Source organism: Mobula birostris, chromosome 17, assembly GCF_030028105.1.
Source record: "Mobula birostris isolate sMobBir1 chromosome 17, sMobBir1.hap1, whole genome shotgun sequence".
In the NCBI taxonomy this organism is placed as follows: domain Eukaryota; kingdom Metazoa; phylum Chordata; class Chondrichthyes; order Myliobatiformes; family Myliobatidae; genus Mobula; species Mobula birostris.
The window spans coordinates 16,299,067-16,325,626 of record NC_092386.1 but is presented as its reverse complement, the minus strand read 5'-3'; the positions used below and the strand labels follow the sequence as shown (position 1 = coordinate 16,325,626).

Genomic DNA, 26,560 nt, shown 5'->3' with positions numbered 1-26,560 from the left:
AAATATCATGGTTCCCTGATACTCAGACTAGAGATAAAGGAGCATTCCATTGTTAACAATCTTTAAATTATCCGACTCACCTACTACAGAAAAACCCAGAAGCTTCTTGGAAATACAAAATAATCTATTTTCTGGAAAGCTTACTGAACAATTACACATATATAGGTGATGATCTTAAAACTATAGGCAAGCACAGGGAAATTATATTATAAGAAAACTACTAGAAAAATAACAATTCTACACCCTGATCCAACATGTGATTTGCTCAGACGGACATCTCGGTTGGCACAGAATAGTTGGGTTGAAGGGTCTGTTCCATGTTGTTCCATGACTTTAATTAACAACAATAACAAAACATACACATTTGTAGAGCATTGAATGATAAAAGAGCCAAAGGCATCAATTACCTTGCAAGCAGAAAGGCATTATTGATAAGGTCCGCTCGGTCCCAATCACTTAAAACCTTGTGATTAGTTCGTAATAATCCCATTAATTCCTCTGTGTTGCGCTTGTCATATTCAACGATATAGTAACCATTTCTATTTACGTTAAACTTCACCCAAGTCACATTTGGATCTTTAAGATCAATGGTATCTAATGGAAAATAAAGTGCAAACACATTTCTAAACAATTGCTGAACTACTGATTACATTAGACCAATAGAGGTTATTTGTTTTGCATATTGCTATAAAAGTAGTGAATTTTCACTGCACAGTACTACTGTACAAGTACAGACAACAGCCGTGGAGTAAGATCAATTTTTACTCTCCGTAAGTTACTATGGTTAAGTGTTACCATGATGTCACTATCGCAGATCAAACTTTAAAATTTTGGATACCATATAACCATATAACAATTACAGCACAGAAACAGGCCATCTCGGCCCTTCTAGTTCGTGCCAAACTCTTACTCTCACCTAGTCCCACCGACCTGCACTCAGCCCATAATCCTCCATTCCTTTCCTGTCCATATAGCTATCCAATTTAACTTTAAATGACAACATCAAACCTGCCTCAACCACTTCTGCTGGAAGCTCGTTCCACACAGCTACCACTCTCTGAGTAAAGAATTTCCCCCTCATGTTACCCCTAAACTTTTGCCCCTTAACTCTCAACTCATGTCCTCTTGTTTGAATCTCCCCCACTCAATGGAAAAAGCCTATCCACGTCAACTCTATCCCCCTCATAATTTTAAATACCTCTATCAAGTACCCCCTCAACCTTCTACGCTCCAAAGAATAAAGAACCAACTTGTTCAACCTTTCTCTGTAATTTAGGAGATGAAACCCAGGTAACATTCTAGTAAATCTTCTCTGTACTCTCTCAATTTTGTTGACGTCTTTCCTATAATTCGGTGACCAGACCTGTACACAATAATCCAAATTTGGCCTTACCAATGCCTTGTACAATTTCAAATTACATCCCAATTCCTATACTCAATGTTCTAATTTATAAAGGCCAGCATACCAAAAGCTTTCGTCACCACCCTATCCACGAGATTCCACCTTCAGGGAACTATGCACCATTATTCCTAGATCGCTCTGTTCTACTGCATTCTTCAATGCCCTACCATTTACGGTGTATGTTTTATTTTGATTAGTCCTACCAAAATGTAGCACCTCACATTTATCAGCATTAAACTCTATCTGCCATCTTTCAGCCCCACTCTTCTAACTGGCCTAAATCTCTCTACAAGCTTTGAAAACCTACTTCATTACCCACAACTCCACCTATCTTAGTATCATCTTCATACTTACTAATCCAATTTACCACCCCATCATCCAGATCATTAATATATATGACAAACAACACTAGACCCAGTACAGATCCCTGAGGTACACCGCTAAACACCGGCCTCCAATCTGACAAACAGTTATCCACCACCACTTTCTGGCGTCTCCCATCCAGATACAGGGCTACATTTCTTGTATGTCAGTTAATAAACCACCTATCAACTCTCTTTTCTGGAAGTAGTAAATTCAAAGGCAACAATGACTAAAATATTTGTGACTAAATAAACCGACTACAGTGGCTGTACATAGAAAATCAAATACATTTCTAGAACTTGCCATTTTGTTAAACCACATCATATTACTTTTCTCCCTCCAAGTTATTAATTCAAGGGATCTGGACACCGCCGCTAACACCAGCCTTTGTTCTCCTTTGTCTATTGCTCCCAAACATTACATTAGATGATTTGCATTGACACCAGACATGGTCCTCTGATTCTAAACAATTGGTTTATTGATCATTATAGGATGTCTTCTCTGGTGCTTCCTACTCCCTCCCATCTCTCTTCCCCTTTTTCCAAAACATGATTCCCTCTCCCTGCCCACTTCCCCCTTCCTACTCTCAGTGTGCAATAGAGACCCATATCAGTATCAGGTTTACCATCACTCACAGACGTCATGAATTTTGGCGTCTTTTTGCAACAGCAGTACAGTGCTCCAAAAGTTATGGTTCAGAAATCTCATTGTTAGTCCAGTAACTTACCTATTACAATGTTTCTGTGCCATTACAATACCAGAACTTTAAAAATTTAATCATAAATATAGAGGGCCACAGGGAACTGGCATTGAAGAGGAAATGAGGTCTTGGGTAGGTCAGCAACAATCATATTGAATGGTGGGATAGGCTAGAGGGGCTGAGTGGCAAATTCCTATCACTATTTTCTTTTTTTTTTTATGAACTTTAAGTATAGCTTAGCTTTCTTTAATGGTCTGGAAGAAACATCTTACTTCCTTAAAACCTAACAGCGATCTACTTGATGGCTGTACCAATTATACAAATGTACGAGGGGTGATTGATAAGTTTGTGGCCTTGGGTAGAAGGAGATGAGTTATACGGCTCTTGTTACATGCATGTGCAGTTCAACTCTTTTGAGTGATTATGTGGAAAGTTTGAAGTTAATAACTCATCTCCTTCTACCTTAGGACACAAACTTTTCAATCACCCCTGCTGTGGACCACCTGCTGGAAGTCCAAGATGCCGACTTCTACAAAGAAGGGATCCGTATGCTCCACGACCACTGGACTGAGTGTGTAAGTGTAGGAAAAATAAACGTGCTAAGTTTTCTAAAATTGACTCCGCCTACCTTAGGCCATGAACTTATCAATCACCCCTCATACTTATTTCTGTTGTTAAATTTAGCCAACTAGTTATTTGATCAGCATTAATAAATAGGGATAGAGTGACATTGTTTCAGAAAGTTAAATTTGACAAGTTATTAATATAAAGCAACAATCTAGGAATAAATAAAATGTACTTGTTAACAATTTAAAGGACACAATTTATCTTAAAATATAAATTGTTGAAGTCTAATAAAGATATCAGTCTTTATACAAAGATGCAGATTTGGAGCTAATTCAATGCTGGATCAATGAATAGTCCTGCAGTCCAAATCAACAACTGAGATAAAAACCAGAACCCATGTGAAATGTGCTTTCTTAATCACCAAAGTCCCAGTTAAAGCTACCAAGCAGAGGTTAACGTAAAAGAGGAAAAGTGAAAGAGAATTACCAGTTTTATTCTTAAGGAGCCACTTTTTGATGCACTTTGGCTGTTTATAGTCCGCACAACTGCTGGTTATATACGTCAGTGGAATGTGCCACAGGTGACTAAAAATAACATGAAAGCTTATAATTAATTTAACTTTGTTGCAATTACTAAAATGTTTAAAAAAAGGAGCAGACTTAATGGAAACAGAATGCTGAGAAAATATTGTTTATTTTTAATCTTGGGTTCACAAAACTATTATCTTTATAAAGAGCCAAACCTGTCATGCAAAAGGAGAACGTACAAAGTATTTCATATTTCCACTCATAATTAGAAGAATTCTACCCTGTTAAACCAATTATAACACATTGAATTACATTACGTAGTATGCCTTTTTTTGTAATTTATTTTTTATTGAATTTCAACAAACATTTCCATAAGGTGCATTTCAGGTACTGTACATATATATTATATAATCATATTTGTCACAAATCTCCACATAATATTTATCTGAGGTATGCACTTATAGAAAGGAGAGGAAAGAAAGAACAATCGAAAGAAGAAAACTATGTACAGAGTAGGAGTGATCTTTTTTTACAACATATTCATTGACTTGTGAGAATAAAATCAAGCCTATGAGGTGCTATGTAGTCAAACCATTTTTTCCAGTATGAATAAAATTGTTCCAACTTGTGATTAACAGATGCTGTTATCTTCTCCATTTTGTAAATGTCCATTGTAATTTCCATCCATGAATTAAAGTTGGGCTCTCCTGTGATAACCATTTCCTGGTTATCTTTTTACCAGCCACCAGCAGTACATTCATTAAATATTTATCTCTTTTCAACCATTCTTGAGATATACCCAAAATATATGGTCTTACTCTCCAAGGGTATTTCACATTTAAGATATCTTGTAGGGCATTACGTATTCCACTCCAATAGTCTTTGATAACGGGGCATTCCCAGAAAATATGATAATGATTTGCACTTTAATTTCCACAATTTCTCCAGCAAGGAGGGGAGTTATTATTATAACGGGATTTCTGAGAGGGTGTAACAAAATATCATCAGGTTTTTCCACCTGAACTCCCCCCATTTCTGTGAACTGGTACCTCCATATTATTGTCCAGTCTTCCTCAGATATTATTATCCCTCCTTCCCTCTCCCATTTTGTTTTAATATATGAAGTAGAATGTGTTTTAAGATTTGACAAACCCTTATAAATGCTTGAAATTATTCTACTACCAGTGTCTGAATTATAAGCTTTTCTAAATAGCTCTATCAGACATGTACTTACCTTGGTTACATTTTTAACCATCCTATTAACATACTGTTGCATCTGTAAATACCGGTAAAAGTCTTGTTTTTCTAATAGTGTTTCTCTTTCAGTATTTCAAAACTGAACAGTGTTCCTTCTTTCATTATATTGCAAATAGCTGTTATTCCTTTAGCTGTCCAGTCCTTAAATCTAGCATCCAGTTTAATCGGCGTAAAATCCGAGTCATATTTACACCATATAAGAATTGCAATGTCTCTCTCTAGTTTATATTCTCTTATAATAGTTTTCCATATTTTAAGAATCCATTTCACCCATGGGTTATCAATATTATTTATGTAACTTTGTAGGTTGTTATCAGCCAAAATTGTCTGTATGGGGATGGGCAATATCCTCTCCTCAATGTTTTTCCAGTGAGCATCCTATGATGGATTGCACTAGCACATCATGGCTCTCAACTGTGCTGAAAAATAATAATCTCTAAGAGAAGGTAGGCCCCATCCCCACCTTTCCTTGGCTAATTGCTAAGTTTTGAGACGAACCCCAGGCCTTTTACCTTGCCATATATATCTTGATAGCATCTTGTTCCATTCATTGAATTGATTTTGGTTAATCTCTATTGGTAGGGTCTGAAACAGATATAGTAGTCTGGGCAGTGTATTCATTTTAGTAGATTCAATCCTTGAACTGAGACCAAGAAAAGGAATTAGGTTCCATCTTTTTATATCTTCCTTAATTTTTTTTATATATAGGCTGATAATTGCATTCTGTTAATTTTGCCAAATCTTTTAGCATAATGATGCCCAAATATTTGACGGACTCTGTTTGCCATGCCCAAGGATATCTACTTTCAATTTCTCTTGGTGGGTTATAGTTATATGAAAGTACGCAAACACGAGGAAATCTGCAGATGCTGGAATTTCAAGCAACACACATAGAAGTTACTGGTGAACGCAGCAGGCCAGGCAGCATCTCTAGGAAGAGGTACAGTTGACATTTCGGGCCGAGACCCTTCGTCAGGACTAACTGGAAGAAGAGCTAGTAAGAGATTTGAAAGTGGGAGGGGGAGGGGGAAATCCAAAATGATAGGAGAAGACAGGAGGGGAAGGGATGGAGCCAAGAGCTGGACAGTTGATTGGCAAAAGGGATATGAGAGGATCATGGGACGGGAGGCCTAGGGAGAAAGAAAGGGGGAGGGGGGATGCCCAGAGGATGGGCAAGGAGTATAGTGAGAGGGACAGAGGGAGAAAAAGGAGAGAGAAATGGGAATGGGACGTGGAGACAGTAGAGGAGGCCGTGGATAGAATTCCACGTCCCATTCCCATTCTGATATGTCTATCCACGGCCTCCTCTACTGTCGATGAAGCCACACTCAGGTTGGAGGAACAGCACCTTATATTCCGTCTGGGTAGCCTCCAACCTGATGACATGAACATTGACTTCTCAAACTTCCGTTAATGCCCCACCTCCCCCTCGTACCCCATCTGTTTTATATATATACATATACACACACATACACACACACACACACACACACACACACACACACACACACATATAGACTTTCTCTCTCTCTGTCTCTCTCACTATACTCCTTGCCCATCCTCTGGGTTTTCCCCCTCCCCCTTCTTTCTCCCTAGGCCTCCCGTCCCATGATCCTCTCATATCCCTTTTGCCAATCTACTGTCCAGCTCTTGGCTCCATCCCTCCCCCTCCTGTCTTCTCCTATCATTTCAGATTTCCCCCTCCCATTTCAAATCTCTTACTAGCTCTTCTTTCAGTTAGTCCTGACGAAGGGTCTCGGCCCGAAACGTCGACTGTACCTCTTCCTAGAGATGCTGCCCGACCTGCTGCATTCACCAGCAACTTTTATGTGTGTTATATGAAAGTAATTGGGTTTTATCTATGTTGATCTTGTATCCTGATAATTGGCCATATTGTTCAAAGAACTGCATCAATTTAGGTAAAGAATACGTTGGCTGCCCTAGATAGATCAAAATGTCATCCACGTAACAGGCCAATTTATGCTGTCCCTTTAATAGTAATTCCCCTGATATCTTCATTTTGTCTGATGTATTGAGCTAATGGTTCCAGATATAATGAGAAGAGTAGCGGTGACCATGCACAACCCCATCTCGTGCCCCTTTCTAGGGTAAAACTATTAGATAAATATCCATTGATTTTAATCCTAGCAGTAGGGTTGTCACATAGTGCCTGTATAGTTTTAACAATTGTGTCATGTAAACCAAATCTATGTAAAACTCTGTAAAGAAAATTCTAATTAACCAAATCAAATGCCTTTTCAGCGCCCATGCTTATCACTATTGCTTCAATTTCATTTTTTTTATATGATCCATAATGTGAAGTGTCCTTCGTATATTGTCTTGTGTTTGGCGTTGTTGTATAAAACCTGACTGATCATTATGTATCAGTGTGGGTAGAAACTCTTCTAATCGTTTGGCCATGATGGAGGTAAATATTCTATAATCCACATTAAGAACAGATATTGGTCTATATGACCCACATTCCATTTTATCTTTGCCTTCTTTCGGTATAGCTGAGATTATCGCCTCCTTCCAACTGGGTGGCATTTGCGCCTTTCTTAGAGCCCAGTTCAGTGTGGGGAGTAAAACAGGAATTAACTCACTTCTAAACTCTTTGTACCACTCTGCTGTATAGCCATCTGATCCTGCTGACTTGCTTAATTTAAGCCTACTAATTGCAGTTTTCAGTTCAGCTTCAGTTATGTCAGCAGTCATCGTTCTATTTTGTTCTTTGCTTAAAGTGGGTAACTAAAGAATTCAGGAAGGTGTCACTTTGGGTTATGCTTCCCCCTGGAACTTCGGAATATAGAGTTTTGTAAAACATTTCAAAAGCTTCTTGAATTTCACTTCACTTATTTTTTTTTTAAATCACTTCTGTTCTTGGATCCCTTATTCTATGAATTGTATTTTCTACTATCTTTTTTTTCAGTTCTCACACCAGTATTTTCATAGATTTCGATCCACTTTCACAGTGTCTCTGTTTCAGAAACATTAAACTTTTTCTAATTTCTTGTGTAGCCAAACTATTAATTTCATTCCTAATTTTTAAAATTTCTTCCAGTGTATCCTGTGCCAAACTCAATTTGTGTTTTTTTCTAGTTCCTTCAGCTTATTTTGTAATTCCTCTAATGTTCTATTCCTTATTTTTTTCTTATATGAAGATATCACTATAATTTTCCCTCTTAAGACAGACTTCAGAGTATCCCATAGAATGGGAGGTGAAACCTCTCCATTATCATTGAATTCTAAGTAAAGACCATTTTCTTTTTTAACTTGTTCCTTAAAATAGGGATCATTGAGTAGGCTTGAATTTAGTTTCCAAATAGTATTCTTTGGTTGTAGGTCAAAATCAACAGATAAGTATTTAGGTGCATGGTCACTTACATCTATTATCCCAATTCCACAGGTGATTATTTTGTCTCTATCTTTTCCAAATGTTATGAAATAGTCTATTCTTGTATATACGGAATGGGGAGCAGAATAATGAGTGTAATCCCTTCTGTTGGGGAAAAGGTACCTCCATATATCAATTAGACCAACATCCTCAAAAAGAGTGTTAACTCTCTTACGTAAGGACTTTGTTTCATAAGTTTTTCTATTGGAAGAGTCTAACTTTGGTTGTAATTGTAAATTGTAAATCTCCCTCACATATCAAGAGACCTTCTGTTTCCGTTACCATAATATTAGTAATTTTCTGGAAAAAACTAATATCACTTCCTGGGGGTGCATATATATTTAATAAAGTAACTGGATTTCCATCTATATTTCCCCCTTACCAGAATATATCTGCCCTCCTTATCTCCCATTTCGAATACTTTTTCAAAATTTAGCTTACTTGAGATGAGAATAGCAACTCCTCTCCTATGTCCTGATTTATATGAGGAGAAAAACAAATTAGTAAAGCCCATTCTCTTTAATTTTCCATGCTCATTATCACTTGTGAGTTTCCTGTAAATATACTACATGGGCTTGTTCTTTTTTCATTTTTGATAGAATTTTACTGCGCTTGACTGGATTCAACAGCCCATTGACATTAAGAGAAATGAATTTTACTTTGTCCTTAGCCATGTGTATTTATCTGTTAGTATATCACTGAAATTTGCAGAATATAACTTAATCGATCTACTCCCTGAACAAATAAGAGCCAAGAAACGTGAATAATAAAAAAAAGCTAACGAAGGTGTGATTCCAAGGCTCTAGATGACCCTGGGTTGAGCTAGAAGAAACGTCTAGCCGTAGAGGATAGCCTCTCCTACCTGTGAGTTGAGGGCCCCTGCTGCAGTACCTATAAAGGTAAGTTAAAAAAAATCTATGTCCATTACACAGAAATGATTACCCTGTGTATTCCTTCCATGTATATATTCTCATTTAGGTGGGGAAAAAGGAATGAATAAATTAATTTTTAAAAATTGAGTAATATAAAATCCACATTATAACACGTATTTCTCGTGATAGGTATATCACCGTCTATTTTTGCTTCTGTTTAGTTTATCAGCACTTTTAAAGTTAGCCAAACCTTACGGCTCTTCTGGAGGAGGTGAGGGCTGCCCTCGGAGAACTGACAGTCTCATCCTGATATCCTTCTCTCGTCCTGCTCCTGTTCTCTGCTTTCTAGGTTCTCTTACTATTTCTCAAGCAGCTCGGGACAACTGCTGAGCCAGAGTTTCCCTTGGTTTGATCACGCTAATGGACAGTCCTCTGTTGTTCATGTCTGTAGTCGCCTCTTCCACCGTCTGGTACAGTCGCATCCCTTCTTGGTAAAATACCCTCAGTTTAGCAGGGTACGGGGTTTGGAATTTAATCTTTTCTTGCTTTAATATTCGTTTCACTTCGGAATATTCCTTCCGTATCTGTAGGACCGCCGGGGGGGTAATCATGATCGAAGTATATTAACTTCCCGTTCCAAAAAACCCTCTTCGTACCCCAGATCCTTCGTAAAATCTCCGCCTTGCTCTTGAATTGAAGGAATTTAAGTACTATTGAGACGGTTTACTTTGTCTCCCGGAGGCCGTGGGACGAGTGAACGACGTGCCCTTTCAATTTCAATCTCCATAGTCTGGGGAATCTCCAGCGCTTCCCGCAGCAGCTTTTCTACAAAGTCCACCATCGACAATCCCTCCGCTCCTTCGGGAACATTATAAATCCTGATATTTTTCCGTCGTGATCTTCCCTTCTGGCCAAGCAATTTACTTACGCAAACAACAGGAATTCTGCAGATGCTGGAAATTCAAGCAACACACATCAAAGTTGCTGGTGAACACAGCAGGCCAGGCAGCATCTCTAGGAAGAGGTACAGTCGACGTTCAAAGCCGGACGAAGGGTCTTGGCCCGAAACGTCGACTGTACCTCTTCCTAGAGATGCTGCCTGGCCTGCTGCATTCACCAGTAACTTTGCTGTGTGTTGCAAGCAATTTACTTTCCTGTTGATTTAATATTTCTATCGTCTTACTTAGTATCTGTTCCATGTTTTGCATGCGATCTTCCACCTTCTCAATTCGAGTCTCTGCCACCGCTATTTTCTGATTGACATTGGTGAGCTCTGACTTTATAACATTGAGTTACTGCTTTATATCTTTTTGGACTTCCCTTAGCTCTTCCAGAATCTTCATCATATTTGCCGCTTCGCCTGCACGAGGCCCTGCGTCAGCCTCGCCGCCACGTGCACGTGTAGGAGAGCCGCGCGCTGTACCTCTCCCTTCCATAGGCTCTGCAGTGGTGCTTTTTTTTATCTCCATTCTTTCTCCTCATTCTTGCCCCCCTTATCAATTCAGATATTTTTGAAAGATCTTATACTTTATGGATTATCGGGGCAAAATACACGTTTTTCCAGAGGAGCTGTTGACTTAAGTGGCCATTCTGAACGATGACATCACCGGAACCCCAGTATGCCATTTCTTAATACAGAAATTATAAAATACCCAATTTCCTACATCCACTCCTTCATACTACGTTGTTCATGCAGATCATTCATTGCCTTTGCTGTTTTAATTCCACATAAAACACAATAGATCAGTGGAATGCCAGTTATGCAAATTTGCATGCAGCATGTAGTGATTGCTAATGCCAGAGGCAGAATTGTGGGAAGATTGAATGTTAATTCTCAGTAGAGAACTACTGTAGTAACCCTGACTTCAGTAAGCAATTACGTCTTCATAAACATTGAACTTGTATATTTTCTAAAGGGCGAGCTACGTTCTTTTCAGAATCCAGAGGTGGCTAGTTGGTGTCGACATTGGATGCTGCGTCCCAGTTTTTCTCATGATACACAACCCAGGGCAGCACGATACAGAGAGCAAGCTGTGGCCCATGTAGCAGGTTCCTCCTCTCCATACAGCTGATGAATCCAAAGGAACTTCAGAGACTAATACAGTTTGATACCAGTAGTGTCGCAGAGCTTATCAGTCAACATTGAACTCAACGTAGGGCTGCCTTCGGGACACCAACTCGGGACTTTTCCCTCAGGATTTACTCCCGAAGCCATCCCCGTGAGTGGGTACAGCTGGAAGTGTGTGGAGGTTTGAGATTATTCTGCTAGATGGGCTGCCAACTATGGCTGATGATCACCATTTGTCCGAGGTTTAAGGTGTCAGTAACCTGCCCTTCTGTCAGTGGAAGAGGTTTGCCTGAGCTAAGCCACATGTTCAGGCCAGAAACTGAGCTTAGCTTTCAGGGACACACGCCATTTTGAGTATTTAATAGGTAGGGAGAGATTATCCCCACCACCATTCCCAGATGCAACAACCTGAAGGAGCCTGCTTTGTATTTATGACTGTGAGGCTAAGCACAGCTCCAATGCCATCTGGCTGAGAGATGCCACAACAACAATAACAACCTCTTTCACAATGCCAGCAAGACCAAAGAGCTGGTTATTGACTTCAGGAGAAGGAAACTTGAGGTCCATGAGCCAGTCCCCAGAAGGGGATCAGAGGAATTGAGGGTCCATGACCTTAAATTCTATGGTGTTATTATTTCAGAGCATCTGCCCTGGGCGTATTAGGGTTAGTATAGTTATGAAGAAAGCCTGGCAGCACATCTACCAGTTTGCGAAATCTTGTATGATCTCCAAAACTTCGACAAACTTCTATAGATGCGTAGTGCAGAGTATACTGACTGGCTGCATCTCGGCCTGGAATGGAAACACCAATCTCCTTGAATGAAAAATCCTACAAAAAGTAGTGTGCAGCCCAGTCCATCATGGATAATATCCTTCCCACCATTGAGCACATCTACACACAGCACTATCGCAGGAAAGCAGCATCCATCATAAATGACCCCCACCAGCTAGATCATGCTCTCTTCTCACCATCAGGAAGGTGGTACAGGAGCCTCAAGACTCACACTGCCAGGTTCAAGTACATTTATTACCCCCCAACCATCAGGTTCTTGAACCAGAATGGTTAACTTCATTTGCCTCATCACTAAACTGTTCCCACAACCTATGAACGCCCTTTCAAGGACTCTTCTTAAAATTCACCTAAAATTTTCACCTCACTTTCAGTTTTATCACGAGAATCAAGATTAAATCCTTGAAGATGTCTATGCTGATATATTTTTCCTAGCAAAATTGATTTAAAGATTCACTTTATTTGTCACATGTACATCGAAACATACAGTGGAATGCGCTGTTCGTGTCAAATCAAATCAGCAAGATTTATGTTGGTCAGCCCGCAGGTGTAGCTGTGTTTCTGACACACACATTGCATCCCCACCACACGCTTACTCTAACTATGTCTTTGGACTTCGGGAGGAAAACGGAGCACGAAACCTACGTGGTCCTGGGGAGAATGTACAAACTCCTTACAGACAATAACGAGAATCAATCGTACTGTTATAGCTGGTGCTGTAATAGATTAACTATTCAATGGGTAGGTCTGTATTGAAATACAATGCAAAGTCCCTAGATGACCAATTTAAAGCTCAGGTGGAATGGGAACAGCTCTGGGGGAAAAACAAATCGTGCAAATCCTTCATTAGACTATCTCTGGGAAGAATTTTAAATCATCAAAATTAGCTTCAGTAAGTGTGTAGTTGTACCTGTAATAGGAGGATGATGAATTCAGTGAATGAGAGGTCCTGAGGAAACGTGCTTGACTGAGGTGGATTTTATTGGCAGTGGTATCCAATTTGACAGTGACCACTGGGTATCCTGTCTGTCGTGTCCAGGTTTCCATGAGTTCTTTCACATTCAAATCTACATTTCCAACCTGTGAAATAAAATACAATGCACCAAGAGATTAGACCAAGATATACCTAGATTATACAGATGAAGATCAGCTTTTTTGGTTAATTATTTTTGTAGAGTTATTGTAAGATTATAATCAGAATCAGGTTTACTATCACTGACCTACAATACTGTGCAAAAGTCTTCATCACTCTAGCTATATACTGTATACGTTCCTAAGACTTTTCACAGCACTGTACTAATTTTAGGCATTGCACTGTACAGCAGCCTCAAAAAGAAAATAAATTGCATGACAAATCTGAGTGATGCTAAAACTGATTCTGGTATTGCGACTGAGAATGGGGAGGGGGCAGGAAGAGGGAATCATGGTTGGAAAAAGAGAAAGGGAAAGGAGAGGGAGCAGGAAGCACCAGACAGAGATTCTGTAATGATCAATAAACCAATTATTTGGAATCAAATTACCTAGCCTAGTGTCTGAGGGCTGGTTAGATATTAGTGTTGAGGAAGACTGAAACATTGAGGTGAGTACAGAAAGCGAGCGAGTGTTCACTACTGTTTACCAGCTTCTCGCTTGCTGCTTCCGGAGGAAGGCGTTTGCACATGATGGTCTCTCTCCCTCTCTTGATGCTCTCAGAGGATGGTGCCAAGGTTCTGGGTCTGCAATTTACGGATTGGACTGCAGTTCACTTGACTCTTTCAGTTTTATAGTTTCATATTCTGTTTTTGCCCATTGCTTCTTGTTGCTGTTTGCGCGATTTGTCCTTTTTTTTGTGCTTGTAGGGTTCAATATTCTTGTTGCCTTTCGCGCAATTTTTTTTGCACGTGGGGGTGGATTGCTTGATATTCTTATTGCCAATTGCACAATTTGTTTTTTTTAAATTTGCTGTTGATGTTTTTCTTTGAAAGGATTCCTTGGTTTTCTGTGTTTCAGGGCTGCCTGGAGAAGATGAATCTCACTTGTACCCCCCATACATACTTTGATTATAAATGTACCTTGAACCTTGGGTGTGTCTACACCTGTGCCACCCCATCCCGGCACTCCTTTTTGCTGCCTGTTACCTACCCCGCCCGCAGCCCTCCACCTTCAAAATTCTTTGCTCCTGCCAGATTTACACACTCTCTCTCTACTCCACATTGACAAATACAGTACTGCGGAAACGTTTTAGGCACCCTAACTATATGCATGTGCCCAAGACTTCTCCAGAGTACTGTATATTGTGAAATTTGTAGTTTTGCAACAGCAGTGCAATACATTAAACGATTACTACAAGTTATAGTAAGAAAGATATAAAAATAATTGAGTAGCGTGGAAAGAGCAAAATGGTGAGGTAGTGTTTATGCACTCATGGACTGTTCAGAAACCTGATGGTGGAAAGGAAGAAGTTGTTCCTAAAACATTGAAGAAATTTCACTGAAGCAATTTGGATGAAGAGTCAGTGACTTGAAGTGTAAACTTTGCCTCTCTCTGAGCAGATGCTGCCCATTCCAGCAGGAACTTTCAGACTTTTATTTCTATTTAATACGTCCAGCAAAGGCACTTTATTTTAAATGTTTAAAACACAGTGTATAGGACTGAGATGATGAAGAATGTCTTCACATGAATTGTTAAAAATCTTGGGAATTCTCTGTGGATGCCTACTTACTAAACAACACAAGGTTGGTTGGGGGGGGGCAGTAGGTTTTGAGACTAACAGAATGAGAGGTTAGGGGGGATGGGGCAGTCAGGCAGCATAAAGAATCATAGAGGAGATTCAGGGTACTCAAGACCTACTCCCATCTCATTGTTTTTCAATGGCATGTTTTGTAGGGCAAGTCACCATGTTCCCCAGAATAATAAGCACCTATTCACCACCTCAAACTGGACCACTAATAGTGAAATTATGCCACATCCCAATATTTTAGCAACTAATTTTTGTCCACTTTAATTACTCCTACCTCTGATATTTAATTGAAAACGCAATAATCATGAGAAAGATACATACTTTACTCATACTGTTCCAGAAGTCTTCAATTTTTGTGCTCTGATACATATGTTCCTTCAAGTACTGCCTGATTCCTTGCTGGAAAATAGTTTCATTCAGTAAATTCCTCAGCATCATCAGAACCAAAGCTCCCTGAAGAAAAGAGGGGGAAATAGTTGCTTTTTAAAATGTTTATCTTTAAATGCAATTTTTTATAATTCCAGGTTTTGAACACAGATTTTCCAGTTAGCTGCAAGAGCATGGAAACTTTAGGAAAAGTGCTAGCAAGGAGTTAGTGGGCACCATATTGTTGATTTCTCCAGTCTGACAGGAAAGGTGAAATTTCTTTTGGGGATCCATCTACCAACTGAAATAACATCAAATTGGATTAATATCCAAGCTATTTGAAGAATTGGCAGTCTCTAGAGTAAGCCGCATGGTCGGCACAACGTTGTGGGCAGAAGGGCCTGTAATGTGCTGTAAGCTTCGATGTTCTATGTTCTAATTCTTACAGATGGTTGGCCAGGAAGAAAAAACACTGAATTTTAAATTTATTTTTAAAGAATCTACAAAAATAGATCGGGAATGGAAATGTGCACATTAGATTGAGATGGAAGCTGAAACATCCTGAGCTTCATTAACACGAAAATAGTTTTACAATCAGAGGGGTTATGTTAGCTTCTTTTAATTCAAATCCTTACTTTAGTTCAAATCATCTGGACTCAAGTTTTACAGCGGAATCTTAACACATTGTAAGCTAGTGGTTTGACGTGGTGCTGGAACAAACACTGAGCAGAACTGATGTTCCTTTTATATCAGACACTGCTGTAAATAACGTCAACACTACATGGGTTGGGTCACGTACCCACATGAGGATTTGATTGACCTAAACTGCAGCTACTGTGATAGTGCAGCATGCACTCAATCTGTTCTGTTTGGTGTTTGCTGACAGCAACATCACTCACGAGCTACAGGGATACACACCTTCCATCGAATCTGATCAGAATTTTTTTTTAAATATACAAAATCAAAATTAATGGAGAAAAAAATCTTAGAAGATATCATGTCAGTGCTCTTTATTAAACAGATATACACTGCGATGTCAATCATCCAGTGAATTCTACTGTAAAGTTTATATGTGTGTGTTGCTATGTTATTCCTCTACAGATTTATAATTTTATAAATCTCCTTTCAAAGAAAATAATATCATCCCATGCAATATTTTCTTTATAGTTAAACTTCTTCAGTCCTGCAAATACCCTTAATAAACTTCCCTGTCATTTTTAAAAAATTGCTCCACAGAACGTGTATTCCCTGGCAATTCCAGCATTTAATCCTGAACCCCACCTGTGTTGAAATGAGTGACTTACCAGGCTATAACAGTCAACCACATTGTCATGTCACAAAAAAAAACAGCAGATTAATTCATTAATTTTAACAATTCTTTAAGGCTAATTGAGGAGGAATGCAGCCTCATAATACAATTTGGATGTTCTATCGCAATCATTACAAATATATTTTGTCCAGAATTTAATTAATGAATTATGTTACCATTTCTTGCATCCCTCATATAAGGTAATGACTAAAACTCTAATGACCCAAGCAGCACAACAGCTTGGCTTTATAAGCATTTTATACTTTACCCTGTTCTGCGGCCTAGGTACTGGCTAACAAAATTTCCCAAATGCATCCTCCTGAGGTCATAGAATCCAAGGTCCCTTTAATCCTCTGCATTTTTCAGTATTCCACTATTTGCGTAGCAAAGTTTAAAGTAAATTATCAAAGTGTTAATGTCACCATATGCAACCTTGAGATTCACTTTATTGCAGCTATAATCAATAAATCCAATAAGCATAATAGAGTCAATAAAAGATTGCACCAATAGACCATGAGATATAGGGGCAGAAATAGGACATTTGGCCCATTGAGTCTGCTCCGCCATTTAATCATGGGCTGATCCAATTCTTCCAGTCATCCCAACTCCTGCCTTCACCCCATACCCTTTAATGCCCTGGCTAATCAAGAACCTATCTATCTTTGCCTTAAATAAACTCAATGACTTGGCCTCCACAGCTGCTTGTGGCAACAAATTCCACAGATTTACCACCCTCTGATTAAAGTAATTTCTCCACATCTCAGTTCTAAAAGGACGTCCTTCAATCCTGAAGTCGTGCCCTCTTGTCCTAGAATCCCCTACCATGGGAAATAACTGCCATATCTAATCTGTTCAGGCCTTTTAACATTCGGAACGTTTTTATGAGACCTGCTCCTCCAGTTACCTTTGTATCATTGGCAAATTTAGCCACAAATCCATTAATACCGTAGTCCAAATTATTGACATACATTATAAAAAGCAGCAGTCCCAAATTATTGGAAACCACGACAATTGGAGCTGATGGATTTGTTGCAGCCTTCATCCACCTTCACAGCCGTTGGGTTCGAAGTAACTTCATCCGCCTGTTCCACCGTTGAGGTCTTAGTTGGATTGTTCTTTGTCAGGGACCTCACCCTCGACCTTACCGCCATGGGTGACCATACCAGGAGCATAGCTCCAGACAGCATCGCTCTCGGGATCTCAGGATCACACAAGTCTCTCCACCGCGACAAGGTGACAATCCAGAGAAGATTGAACTGCACAAGGAGGTATTGAGGCCAAGATCTAGGAGCTTATTGATTAGTTTTGAGGAGATAATGGTATTGAATGCCAACCTGTAGTCAATAAAGAGCACCCTAATGTACAAAGCTTTGCTGTCCTGCTGTTCCAAGGTTGAATGAAGAGCTAATGAAATGGCGTCTGATGTGCCATTTATGTAGGCAAAATAGAGTGAATCCAAGTTGTTTCTCAGTCAGGAATTGATATATTTCATCACCAACTTCTCAAAACACTTTATCACACTCAGTTGGTATAACACTTCAGGGGTTCAATTCGCACCGCTGTCTTAAGGAGTCTGCACTCTCCTCATGACCTCATGCGTTTCCTCTGGGTGCTCTGCTTTCCTCCTACATTCCAAAGACATATGGGGTAGTAAGCTGTATGCACAGTATGCCGGCATCGCAATCATAGTGACACTTGTGGGCTGCCCCCAGTACGTCCTTGGACTGTGTTGCTTTTTAACACAAATGACACACAGGTGCTGTCCCCCACCTTCTTTATAGGGCCTCTGCCCCTTCCCTCTTCAGTCCTGATGAAGCGTTCCGGCCCGAAACGTCGACTCATCGTTGCCACGGATGCTGCCCGACCTGCTGAGTTCTTCCAGCGTGTTGTGTTGCTCTGATTTGATGGAGACGGACGTGAGAGTACAGAGGAACATCTGGAAAACTTCTGAAATGCCCGCTTTGCTGCCCCTGCTACTGTGTGGTAACCGGAATCTCCAGAGCAGAAGGCTTTGCATGTTTCAGCGGCCGGGGTGAGGTCAAAGGCGCCCGGCAGAGGATGGCGCTTGGGAGGCTGTATCAGAGGGGCTGGTCGGAGGCTCGAAGTTTTCAGACAGATGGACTCAGTGTCGGCTGTGGTCGGCTGCTTTCAAGGCATCGGCAAGTTGACGGTGCCTGGAGGTTTATGGCAGGGAGTTTCTCCCTTTTGCCACCTGCTATCGGGGACTCGGGAGTCGTTCGACTCGGGGACTTCTGAGACTTTACTTACCATGCCCATGGTTTGTTCTTCATCAAATTATTACTTTGCACTGCTGTAACTATATGTTATAATTATGTGGTTCTGTCAGTGTTAGTCTTTGGTTTGTCCTGTTTTCTGTAATATCACTCCAGAGAAACATTGTATCATTTCTTAATGCATGTATGCATTTCTAAATGACAATAAAAGAGGACTGAGTGTTCTCATAATCTAGAATTATAGGTCTTTCTAGCTCTTTGAGCTGCGTTGCCCAGTAACCCCCAATTTAACCATAGCCTAATCATGGAACAATTTACACTGACCAGTTAACCTACAAATCAGTACGTCTTTGAACTGTGGGAGGAAGCCAGAGCACCCGGAGGAAACCCATGCAGTCATCGGGAGAATGTACAAACTTCTTACAGACAGCGGCAGGAATTGAACCCAGGTCACCAGTACTGTAAAGCAGTGGTCCCCAACCACTGGGCCACGAGGGAACGATATGATTTGGCGATATGAAACAATACCAGTCAGCTGCACCTTTCCTCATTCCCTGTCACGCCCACTGTTGAACACCTCCCCACCCTCCCACCCCCTGGTCCGCGGAGGCAAAAAAGGTTGGGGACCCCTGCTGTAAAGCGATGTGCTGACCACTACATTACTGTGCCACGTATACGATAAGCGCATTTTTAAATTATATCATTCTCACCCAATTGAGACAATTCACTTTAGACACAGGCTTCCTGTGTTAATTCGTACTGCTGTATGCTGTCAAATCAATTCTGATCACTTGTTCACTGGGCACTGGCTTCCATAGATATAAAGGATCAGATGAGAAGAATTCCCCTGGCAGTGACAGATTAATACCTCTAAAAATAAGTGTGGACCTCATCTCAGCATTTAAGTAGAATAAAATAATTAAATGTGAATCACCGTGAGCAGTGATCTGCATACATAGATGTGAAATTTCACAAACAAAACTGACAAATTAAAGGTTGATTATTAAATATACTGATTTGTATTCTCCATGGAGTAAACAGCTCATTGGCAATCCGAGTGTTCTGTTGTACAAGGATCTCCATGTGCAGAGGTATTCAATTTGACTTATTTGCTGTAACCTGGAAGTATGTCTACAACTTACGTAGGCCTTTTTTAAAATTATGGATTTATTTAAGTACCTTTTGATAGGAAATAAAATCAAACATTTCCTCAATTTGTTCAAAAGTTTCAACTGGATTGGAGAGGGGGTGGGATGAATTCATTGAATCTTCCATCAGTGTCACTAAGTGAAAGTATTGGAACTGATCAATCTATGGATAAAGCAAAGAAACAAAAACCATTTATTGTTACACAGCGTGTTATGATAAATAGTAGCACATTGACAGCAATTGTTCAAATCTAGCATGAAAATAGATCATTGCTTATCTATTCAATTTCAAGTGAAAGTGACCTCTTTAAAGCTACAACACAGGAGCACAATTAGGTCATTCAACCCATCAAGTAAACACTGCAATGTCAATGGCTGATTGATTATTCCTCTCAGCCTCATTCTTCTGCCTTCTCCCAGTAACACGTAACATCCTTACTCATCAAGAACCTATCAACCTCTAATCTAAATATACCAAAAGAAATGTCCTCCACAGCAGCTTGTGTTAATGAATTCCACAGATTCACCACCCTTTAGGACAAACTCTGGTATTACAATTTATCAAGCTGTCCAAGTTTGCAACAAGTATTTACAGCTCAGGTATACAAATACCCTGGGTGATGGGGTGGGGAGATATATCTCAACCAAAGGAGGTACAAGGCTTCCTTACCTCTGTTAGCCTGCAGATCACTCTTGGACAAGGTGTAGCACCTGCTTATCCCCCCCAGTCAGGGTCACATAAAGCCATGGGAGCAGGTAGTGGATGTTCGTATGAGCGGCTAGTGCTTATCACAAGTCCTGGTTATGCAAGCACTAAAGCAAGGCAGATAATCTCTGAGGATATTGATAATGGATAGGGTCGCCCTTCTTGTAAAGACACTGTGGCCATCCCGCTCAACAACAGGTATATCACTTTGGATACTGTTGGGGGAGATGAACTAACAGAGGAAAGTCACAGTGATCGGGTCTCCGGTACTGAGCCTGCCTCTGATTCTAAGGGGTGGGGGGGGAAGAGGCACGCTGAGGTGATACGGGATTTGTTAGTTAGGGGAATAGACAGGAGGTACTGTGGGCGAGAACAAGATTTCCGGATGGTACATTGCCTCGGAGGTGCCAGGGTCTGGGATACAAGAGAAGGACAAGAGACGAGGTTCTGCATTGGGAGTTCAGGAGTTAGGTGCTAAGTTAAAGGGCAGGACCACCAGGGTTGTGATCTCAGGATTGCTGCCCGTATCACATGCTAGTGAGGCCAGAACCAGGAAGATTATAGAGTTTAATACGTGGCTAAGGAATTGGTGTAGGAGGGAGGTCATAAGATTTTTGGATCATTGGGCTCTCTTCCAGGGAAGGTGGGACCTGTACAGAAGGTACATTTTGCACCTGAACCAGAGGACGACTAAAATCCTAGCATGATGGTTTGTTAACACTGCATGGTGGGGTTTAAACAAGAAGTGCACAGGGAAAGTGCCAAAACAATTAGTGGAGAGGTTGTGGAGGCAGATTTTGTTAAGACCTCAGGCAAAGTTAGGAATCAAAAGGTTGAGCATGGTGCATATACTTCAATGAAAGTACCATAGGAAAGGTGGATAATAGTGCTGAAGATGAGGTAGCTAGTTTACAAACAGAAGCAATGTGTAGTGAGGAGGGGCTGTTGAAAGGGCAAACCTGCAGACATCAGAATGAGTCGCAACATAAAGGCGGACAAAATCAAGAATGGCGAATACAGGAACGAAGGTGTTACATCTGAATGCACGTAGCATACAGAATAAGGCAGATGAACTTGCAGCACAGTTGCAGATTAGCAGGTATGATACTGTAGGCATCACTGAATCTTGGCTGAAAGGATATAGCTGGGGGCATAATGTACAATACACATTGTATCAAAAGATCAGGCAGGAAGGCAGAGGGAGTAGCGTTGCTCTGTTGATAAAAAATAAAATCAAGTCAGCAGAAAGAGTTGACATAGGTCAGAAGGTGTTGAATCATTGTGGATAGAGCTAATAAAATGCAAAGATAAAAAGATGTTGATGGAAGTTGTATACACAGGTGTAGTAAGGATGTGGCCAACAAACTAGAACGGGAGATAAAATGCATGCCAAAAGGGTAGTATTACAATAGTGATGGGGGACTTCAACATGGAGGTAGATTGGGAAAATCAGGTTGGTGCTGGATCCAGGAGGGGGAGTTTCTAGAATGCCTATGAGGTGGCTTTTTAGAGCAACTTCTGGTTGAGCCCACATGGGGATCAGCTATCCTGGATTGGTGGTGTGCAGTGAACTACAATTGATTAGATAGCTCAACTTAAAGAACTCTTTGGGGAAAGATTTGATCATAATATGATCAAATTCACCCTGAACTTTGAGAAGGAGTAGCTAAAGTCAGACGTCCTAGGGTTGAGGTTCTGAACTGGAAGAAGGCCAAATTTGAAGAAATGAGAAAGGATCTAAAAAGCGTGGATTGGGACAGGTTGTTCTCTGGCAAGGATGTGATCGGTAGGTAGAAAGCTTCCAAAGGAGAAATTTTGAGAGTGCAGAATTTGTATGTTCCTGTCAGGATTAAAGGCAAAGTGAATAGGAATAAGGAACCTTGGTTCTCAAGGGATATTGCAACTCTGATAAAGAAGAAGAGGGAGTTGTATGACATGTATAGGAAGCAGGGAGTAAATAAGGTGCTTGAGGAGTATAAGAAGTGCAAGAAAGTACTTAAGAAAGAAATCAGGAGTGCTAAAAGAAGACATGAGCTTGCATTGGCAGTCAAAGTGAAGGATAATCCAAAGAGCTTTTACAGGTATATTAAGAGCAAAAGGATTGTAAGGGATAAAATTGGTCCTCTTGAAGATCAGAGTGGTCGCCTATGTGCGGAACCAAAGGAAATAGGGGAGATCTTAAATAGGTTTTTTGCGTCTGTATTTACTAAGGAAACTGGCATGAAGTCTATGGAATTAGGGGAAACAAGTAGTGAAATCATGGAAACTGTACAGATAGAAAAGGAGGAGGTCCTTGCTGTCTTGAGGAAAATTAAAGTGGATAAATCCCTGGGACCTGACAGGGTGTTCCCTCGGACCTTGAAGGAGACTGGTGTTGAAATTGCACGGGCCCTGGCAGAAATATTTAAAATGTCGCTGTCTACAGGTGAGGTGCTGGAGGATTGGAGAGTGGCTCATGTTGTTCCGTTGTTTAAAAAAGGATCGAAAAGTAATCTGGGAAATTATAGGCCGGTAAATTTAACGTCGGTAGTAGGTAAGTTATTGGAGGGAGTACTAAGAGACAGAATCTACAAGCATTTGGAGATACAGAGGAGCAGATTGGGAGGCAGATTTTGGAAAGGTGCAAAAATAACAGGGTTGTTATCATGGGTGACTTTAACTTCCCTAATATTGATTGACACCTGATTAGTTCCAAGGGTTTAGATGGGGCAGAGTTTGTTAAGTGTGTCCAGGATGGATTCCTGTCACAGTATGTGGACAGGCCGACCAGGGGGAATGCCATACTAGATCTAGTACTAGGTAATGAACCGGCTCAGGTCACAGATCTCTCAGTGGGTGAGCATCTGGGGATAGTGACCACCGCTCCCTGGCCTTTATAATTATCATGGAAAAGGATAGAATCAGAGAGGACAGGAAAATTTTTAATTGGGGAAAGGCAAATTATGAGGCTATAAGGCTAGAACTTGCGGGTGTGAATTGGGCTGATGTTTTTGCAGGGAAATGTACTATGGACATGTGGTCGATGTTTAGAGATCTCTTGCAGGACGTTAGGGATAAATTTTTCCCAGTGAGGAAGATAAAGAATGATAAGGTGAAGGAACCGTGGGTGACAAGTGAGATGGAAAATCTAGTCAGGAGGAAGAAGGCAGCATACATGAGGTTTAGGAAGCTAGGATCAGATGGGTCTATTGAGGAATATAGGGAAGCAAGAAAGGAGCTTAAGAAGGGGCTGTGAAGAGCAAGAAGGGGGCATGAGAAGGCCTTGGCGAGTAGGGTAAAGGAAAACCCCAATGCATTCTTCAATTATGTGAAGAAAAAAAGGATGACAGGAGTGAAGGTAGGACCGATTAGAGATAAAGGTGGGAAGATGTGCCTGGAGGCTGTGGAAGTGAGCGAGGTCCTCAATGAATACTTCTCTTCGGTATTCACCAATGAGAGGGAACTTGATGATGGTGAGGACAATATGAGTGAGGTTAATGTTCTGGAGCATGCTGATATTAAGAGAAAGGAGGTGTTGGGAGTTGTTAAAATACATTAGGACCGATAAGTCCCCGGGGCCTGACGGAATATTCCCCAGGCTGCTCCACGGGGCGAGAGAAGAGATTGCTGAGCCTCTGGCTAGGATCTTTATGTCCTCGTTGTCCACGGGAATGGTACCGGAGGATTGGAGGGAGGCGAATGTTGTTCCCTTGTTCAAAAAAAGTAGTAGGGATAGTCCAGGTAATTATAGACCAGTGAGCCTTACATCTGTGGTGGGAAAGCTGTTGGAAAAGATTCTTAGAGATAGGATCTATAGGCATTTAGAGAATCATGGTCTGATCAGGGACAGTCAGCATGGCTTTGTGAAGGGCAGATCGTGTCTAACAAGCCTGATAGAGTTCTTTGAGGAGGTGACCAGGCTTATAGATGAGGGTAGTGCAGTGGATATGATCTACATGGATTTTAGTAAGGCATTTGACGAGGTTCCACACGGTAGGCTTATTCAGAAAGTTAGAAGGCATGGGATCCAGGGAAGTTTGGCCAGGTGGATTCAGAATTGGCTTGCCTGCAGAAGGCAGAGGGTGGTGGTGGAGGGAGTACATTCAGATTGGAGGATTGTGACTAGTGGTGTCCCACAAGGATCAGTTCTAGGACCTCTACTTTTCGTGATTTTTATTAACGACCTGGATGTGGGTGTAGAAGGGTGGGTTGGCAAGTTTGTAGACGACACAAAGGTTGGTGGTGTTGTAGATAGTGTAGAGGATTGTCAAAGATTGCAGAGAGACATTGATAGGGTGCAGAAGTGGTCTGAGAAGTGGCAGGTGGAGTTCAACCCGGAGAAGTGTGAGGTGGTACACTTTGGAAGAACAAACTCCAAGGCAGAGTACAAAGTAAATGGCAAGATACTTGGTAGTGTGGAGGAGCAGAGGGATCTCGGGGTACATGTCCACAGATCCCTGGAAGTTGCCTCACAGGTGGATAGGGTAGTTAAGAAAGCTTATGGGGTGTTAGCTTTCATAAGTCGAGGGATAGAGTTTAAGAGTCGCGATGTAATGATGCAGCTCTATAAAACTCTGGTTAGGCCACACTTGGAGTATTATGTCCAGTTCTGGTCACCTCACCATAGGAAGGACGTGGAAGCATTGGAAAGGGTACAGAGGAGATTTACCAGGATGCTGCCTGGTTTAGAAAGTATGCATTATGATCAGAGATTAAGGGAGCTAGGGCTTTACTCTTTGGAGAGAAGGAGGATGAGAGGAGACATGATAGAGGTGTACAAGATAATAAGAGGAATAGATAGAGTGGATAGCCAGCGCCTCTTCCCCAGGGCACCACTGCTCAATACAAGAGGACATGGCTTTAAGGTAAGGGGTGGGAAGTTCAAGGGGGATATTAGAGGAAGGTTTTTTACTCAGAGAGTGGTTGGTGCATGGAATGCACTGCCTGAGTCAGTGGTGGAGGCAGATACACTACTGAAGTTTAAGAGACTACTAGACAGGTATATGGAGGAATCTAAGGTGGGGGCTTATATGGGAGGCAGGGTTTGAGGGTCGGCACAACATTGTGGGCCGAAGGGCCTGTACTGTGCTGTACTATTCTATGTTCTATGTAGACAGGGACTTATTAGGGAGAGTCAACATGGCTTTGTGCGTGGCAGGTCATGTTTGACCAATCTATTGGGAGTTTTTCGAGGAGGTTACCAGGAAAGTGGATGAAGGAAAGGCAGTGGACATTGTCTACATGGACTTCAGTAAGGCCTTTGACAAGGTCCCGCATGGGAGGTTAGTTAGGAAAATTCAGTCGCTAGGTATACATGGAGAGGTGGTAAATTGGATCAGACATTGGCTCAATGGAAGAAGCCAAAGAGTGGTAGTAGAGAATTGCTTCTCCGAGTGGAGGCCTGTGACTAGTGGTGTGCCACAGGGATCAGTGCTGGGTCCATTGTTATTTGTCATCTATATCAATGATCTGGATGATAATGTGGTAAATTGGATCAGCAAATTTGCTGATGATACAAAGATTGGAGGTGTAGTAGACTGCGAGGAAGATTTTCAGAGCCTGCAGAGGGACTTGGACCAGCTAGAAAAATCGGCTGAAAAATGGCAGATGGAGTTTAATGCAGAGAAGTGTGAGGTATTGCACGTTGGAAAGACACACCAAGGTAGAACATACAGAGTTAATGGTAAGGCACTGAGGAGTGCAGTGGAACAGAGGGATCTGGGAATACAGATACAAAATTCGCTAAGAGTGGCGTCATAGGTAGATAGGGTCATAAAGAGAGCTTTTGGTACATTGGCCTTTATTAATCAAAGTATTGAGTATAAGAGCTGGAATGTTATGATGAGGCCGTATAAGGCATTGGTGAGGCCGAATCTGGAGTATTGTGTTCAGTTTTGGTCACCAAATTACAGGAAGGATATAAATAAGGTTGAAAGAGTGCAGAGAAGGTTTACAAAGTTGTTGCCGGGACTTGAGAAACTCAGTTACAGGGAAAGGTTGAAAAGGTTAGGACTTTATTCCCTGGAGCGTAGAAGAATGAGGGGAGATTTGATAGAGGTATATAAAATTATGATGGGTATAGATAGAGTGAATGCAAGCAGGCTTTTTCCACTGAGGCAAGGGGAGAAAAAAACCAGAGGACATGGGTTAAGGGTGAGG

General features: G+C 41.1%; 1 protein-coding gene and 1 long non-coding RNA gene across 5 annotated transcripts in view; one reads left to right on the top strand and one right to left on the bottom strand.

Annotated features, from left to right (window-relative positions):
* LOC140211530 (uncharacterized) overlaps nucleotides 1–3,060 on the top strand; it is a 29,914-nt gene extending 26,854 nt beyond the window's left edge. Inside the window, exon 3 of the long non-coding RNA XR_011889504.1 lies at nucleotides 2,933–3,060. This is a non-coding gene — a long non-coding RNA (uncharacterized lncRNA). The remainder of the gene's footprint in view (nucleotides 1–2,932) is intronic.
* Nucleotides 1–26,560, bottom strand: part of LOC140211529 (leucyl-cystinyl aminopeptidase-like) — a 109,190-nt gene that overhangs the window by 17,258 nt on the left and 65,372 nt on the right. For all 4 annotated transcript variants that reach the window (XM_072281316.1, XM_072281317.1, XM_072281320.1 and 1 more), the window contains exons 8-12: nucleotides 19,748–19,879; nucleotides 14,981–15,112; nucleotides 12,851–13,020; nucleotides 3,519–3,616; nucleotides 408–594 (exon numbers count right to left, since the gene is read on the bottom strand). In XM_072281316.1, the coding sequence (XP_072137417.1) occupies nucleotides 408–594; nucleotides 3,519–3,616; nucleotides 12,851–13,020; nucleotides 14,981–15,112; nucleotides 19,748–19,879 (719 nt within the window). The remainder of the gene's footprint in view (nucleotides 1–407; nucleotides 595–3,518; nucleotides 3,617–12,850; nucleotides 13,021–14,980; nucleotides 15,113–19,747; nucleotides 19,880–26,560) is intronic.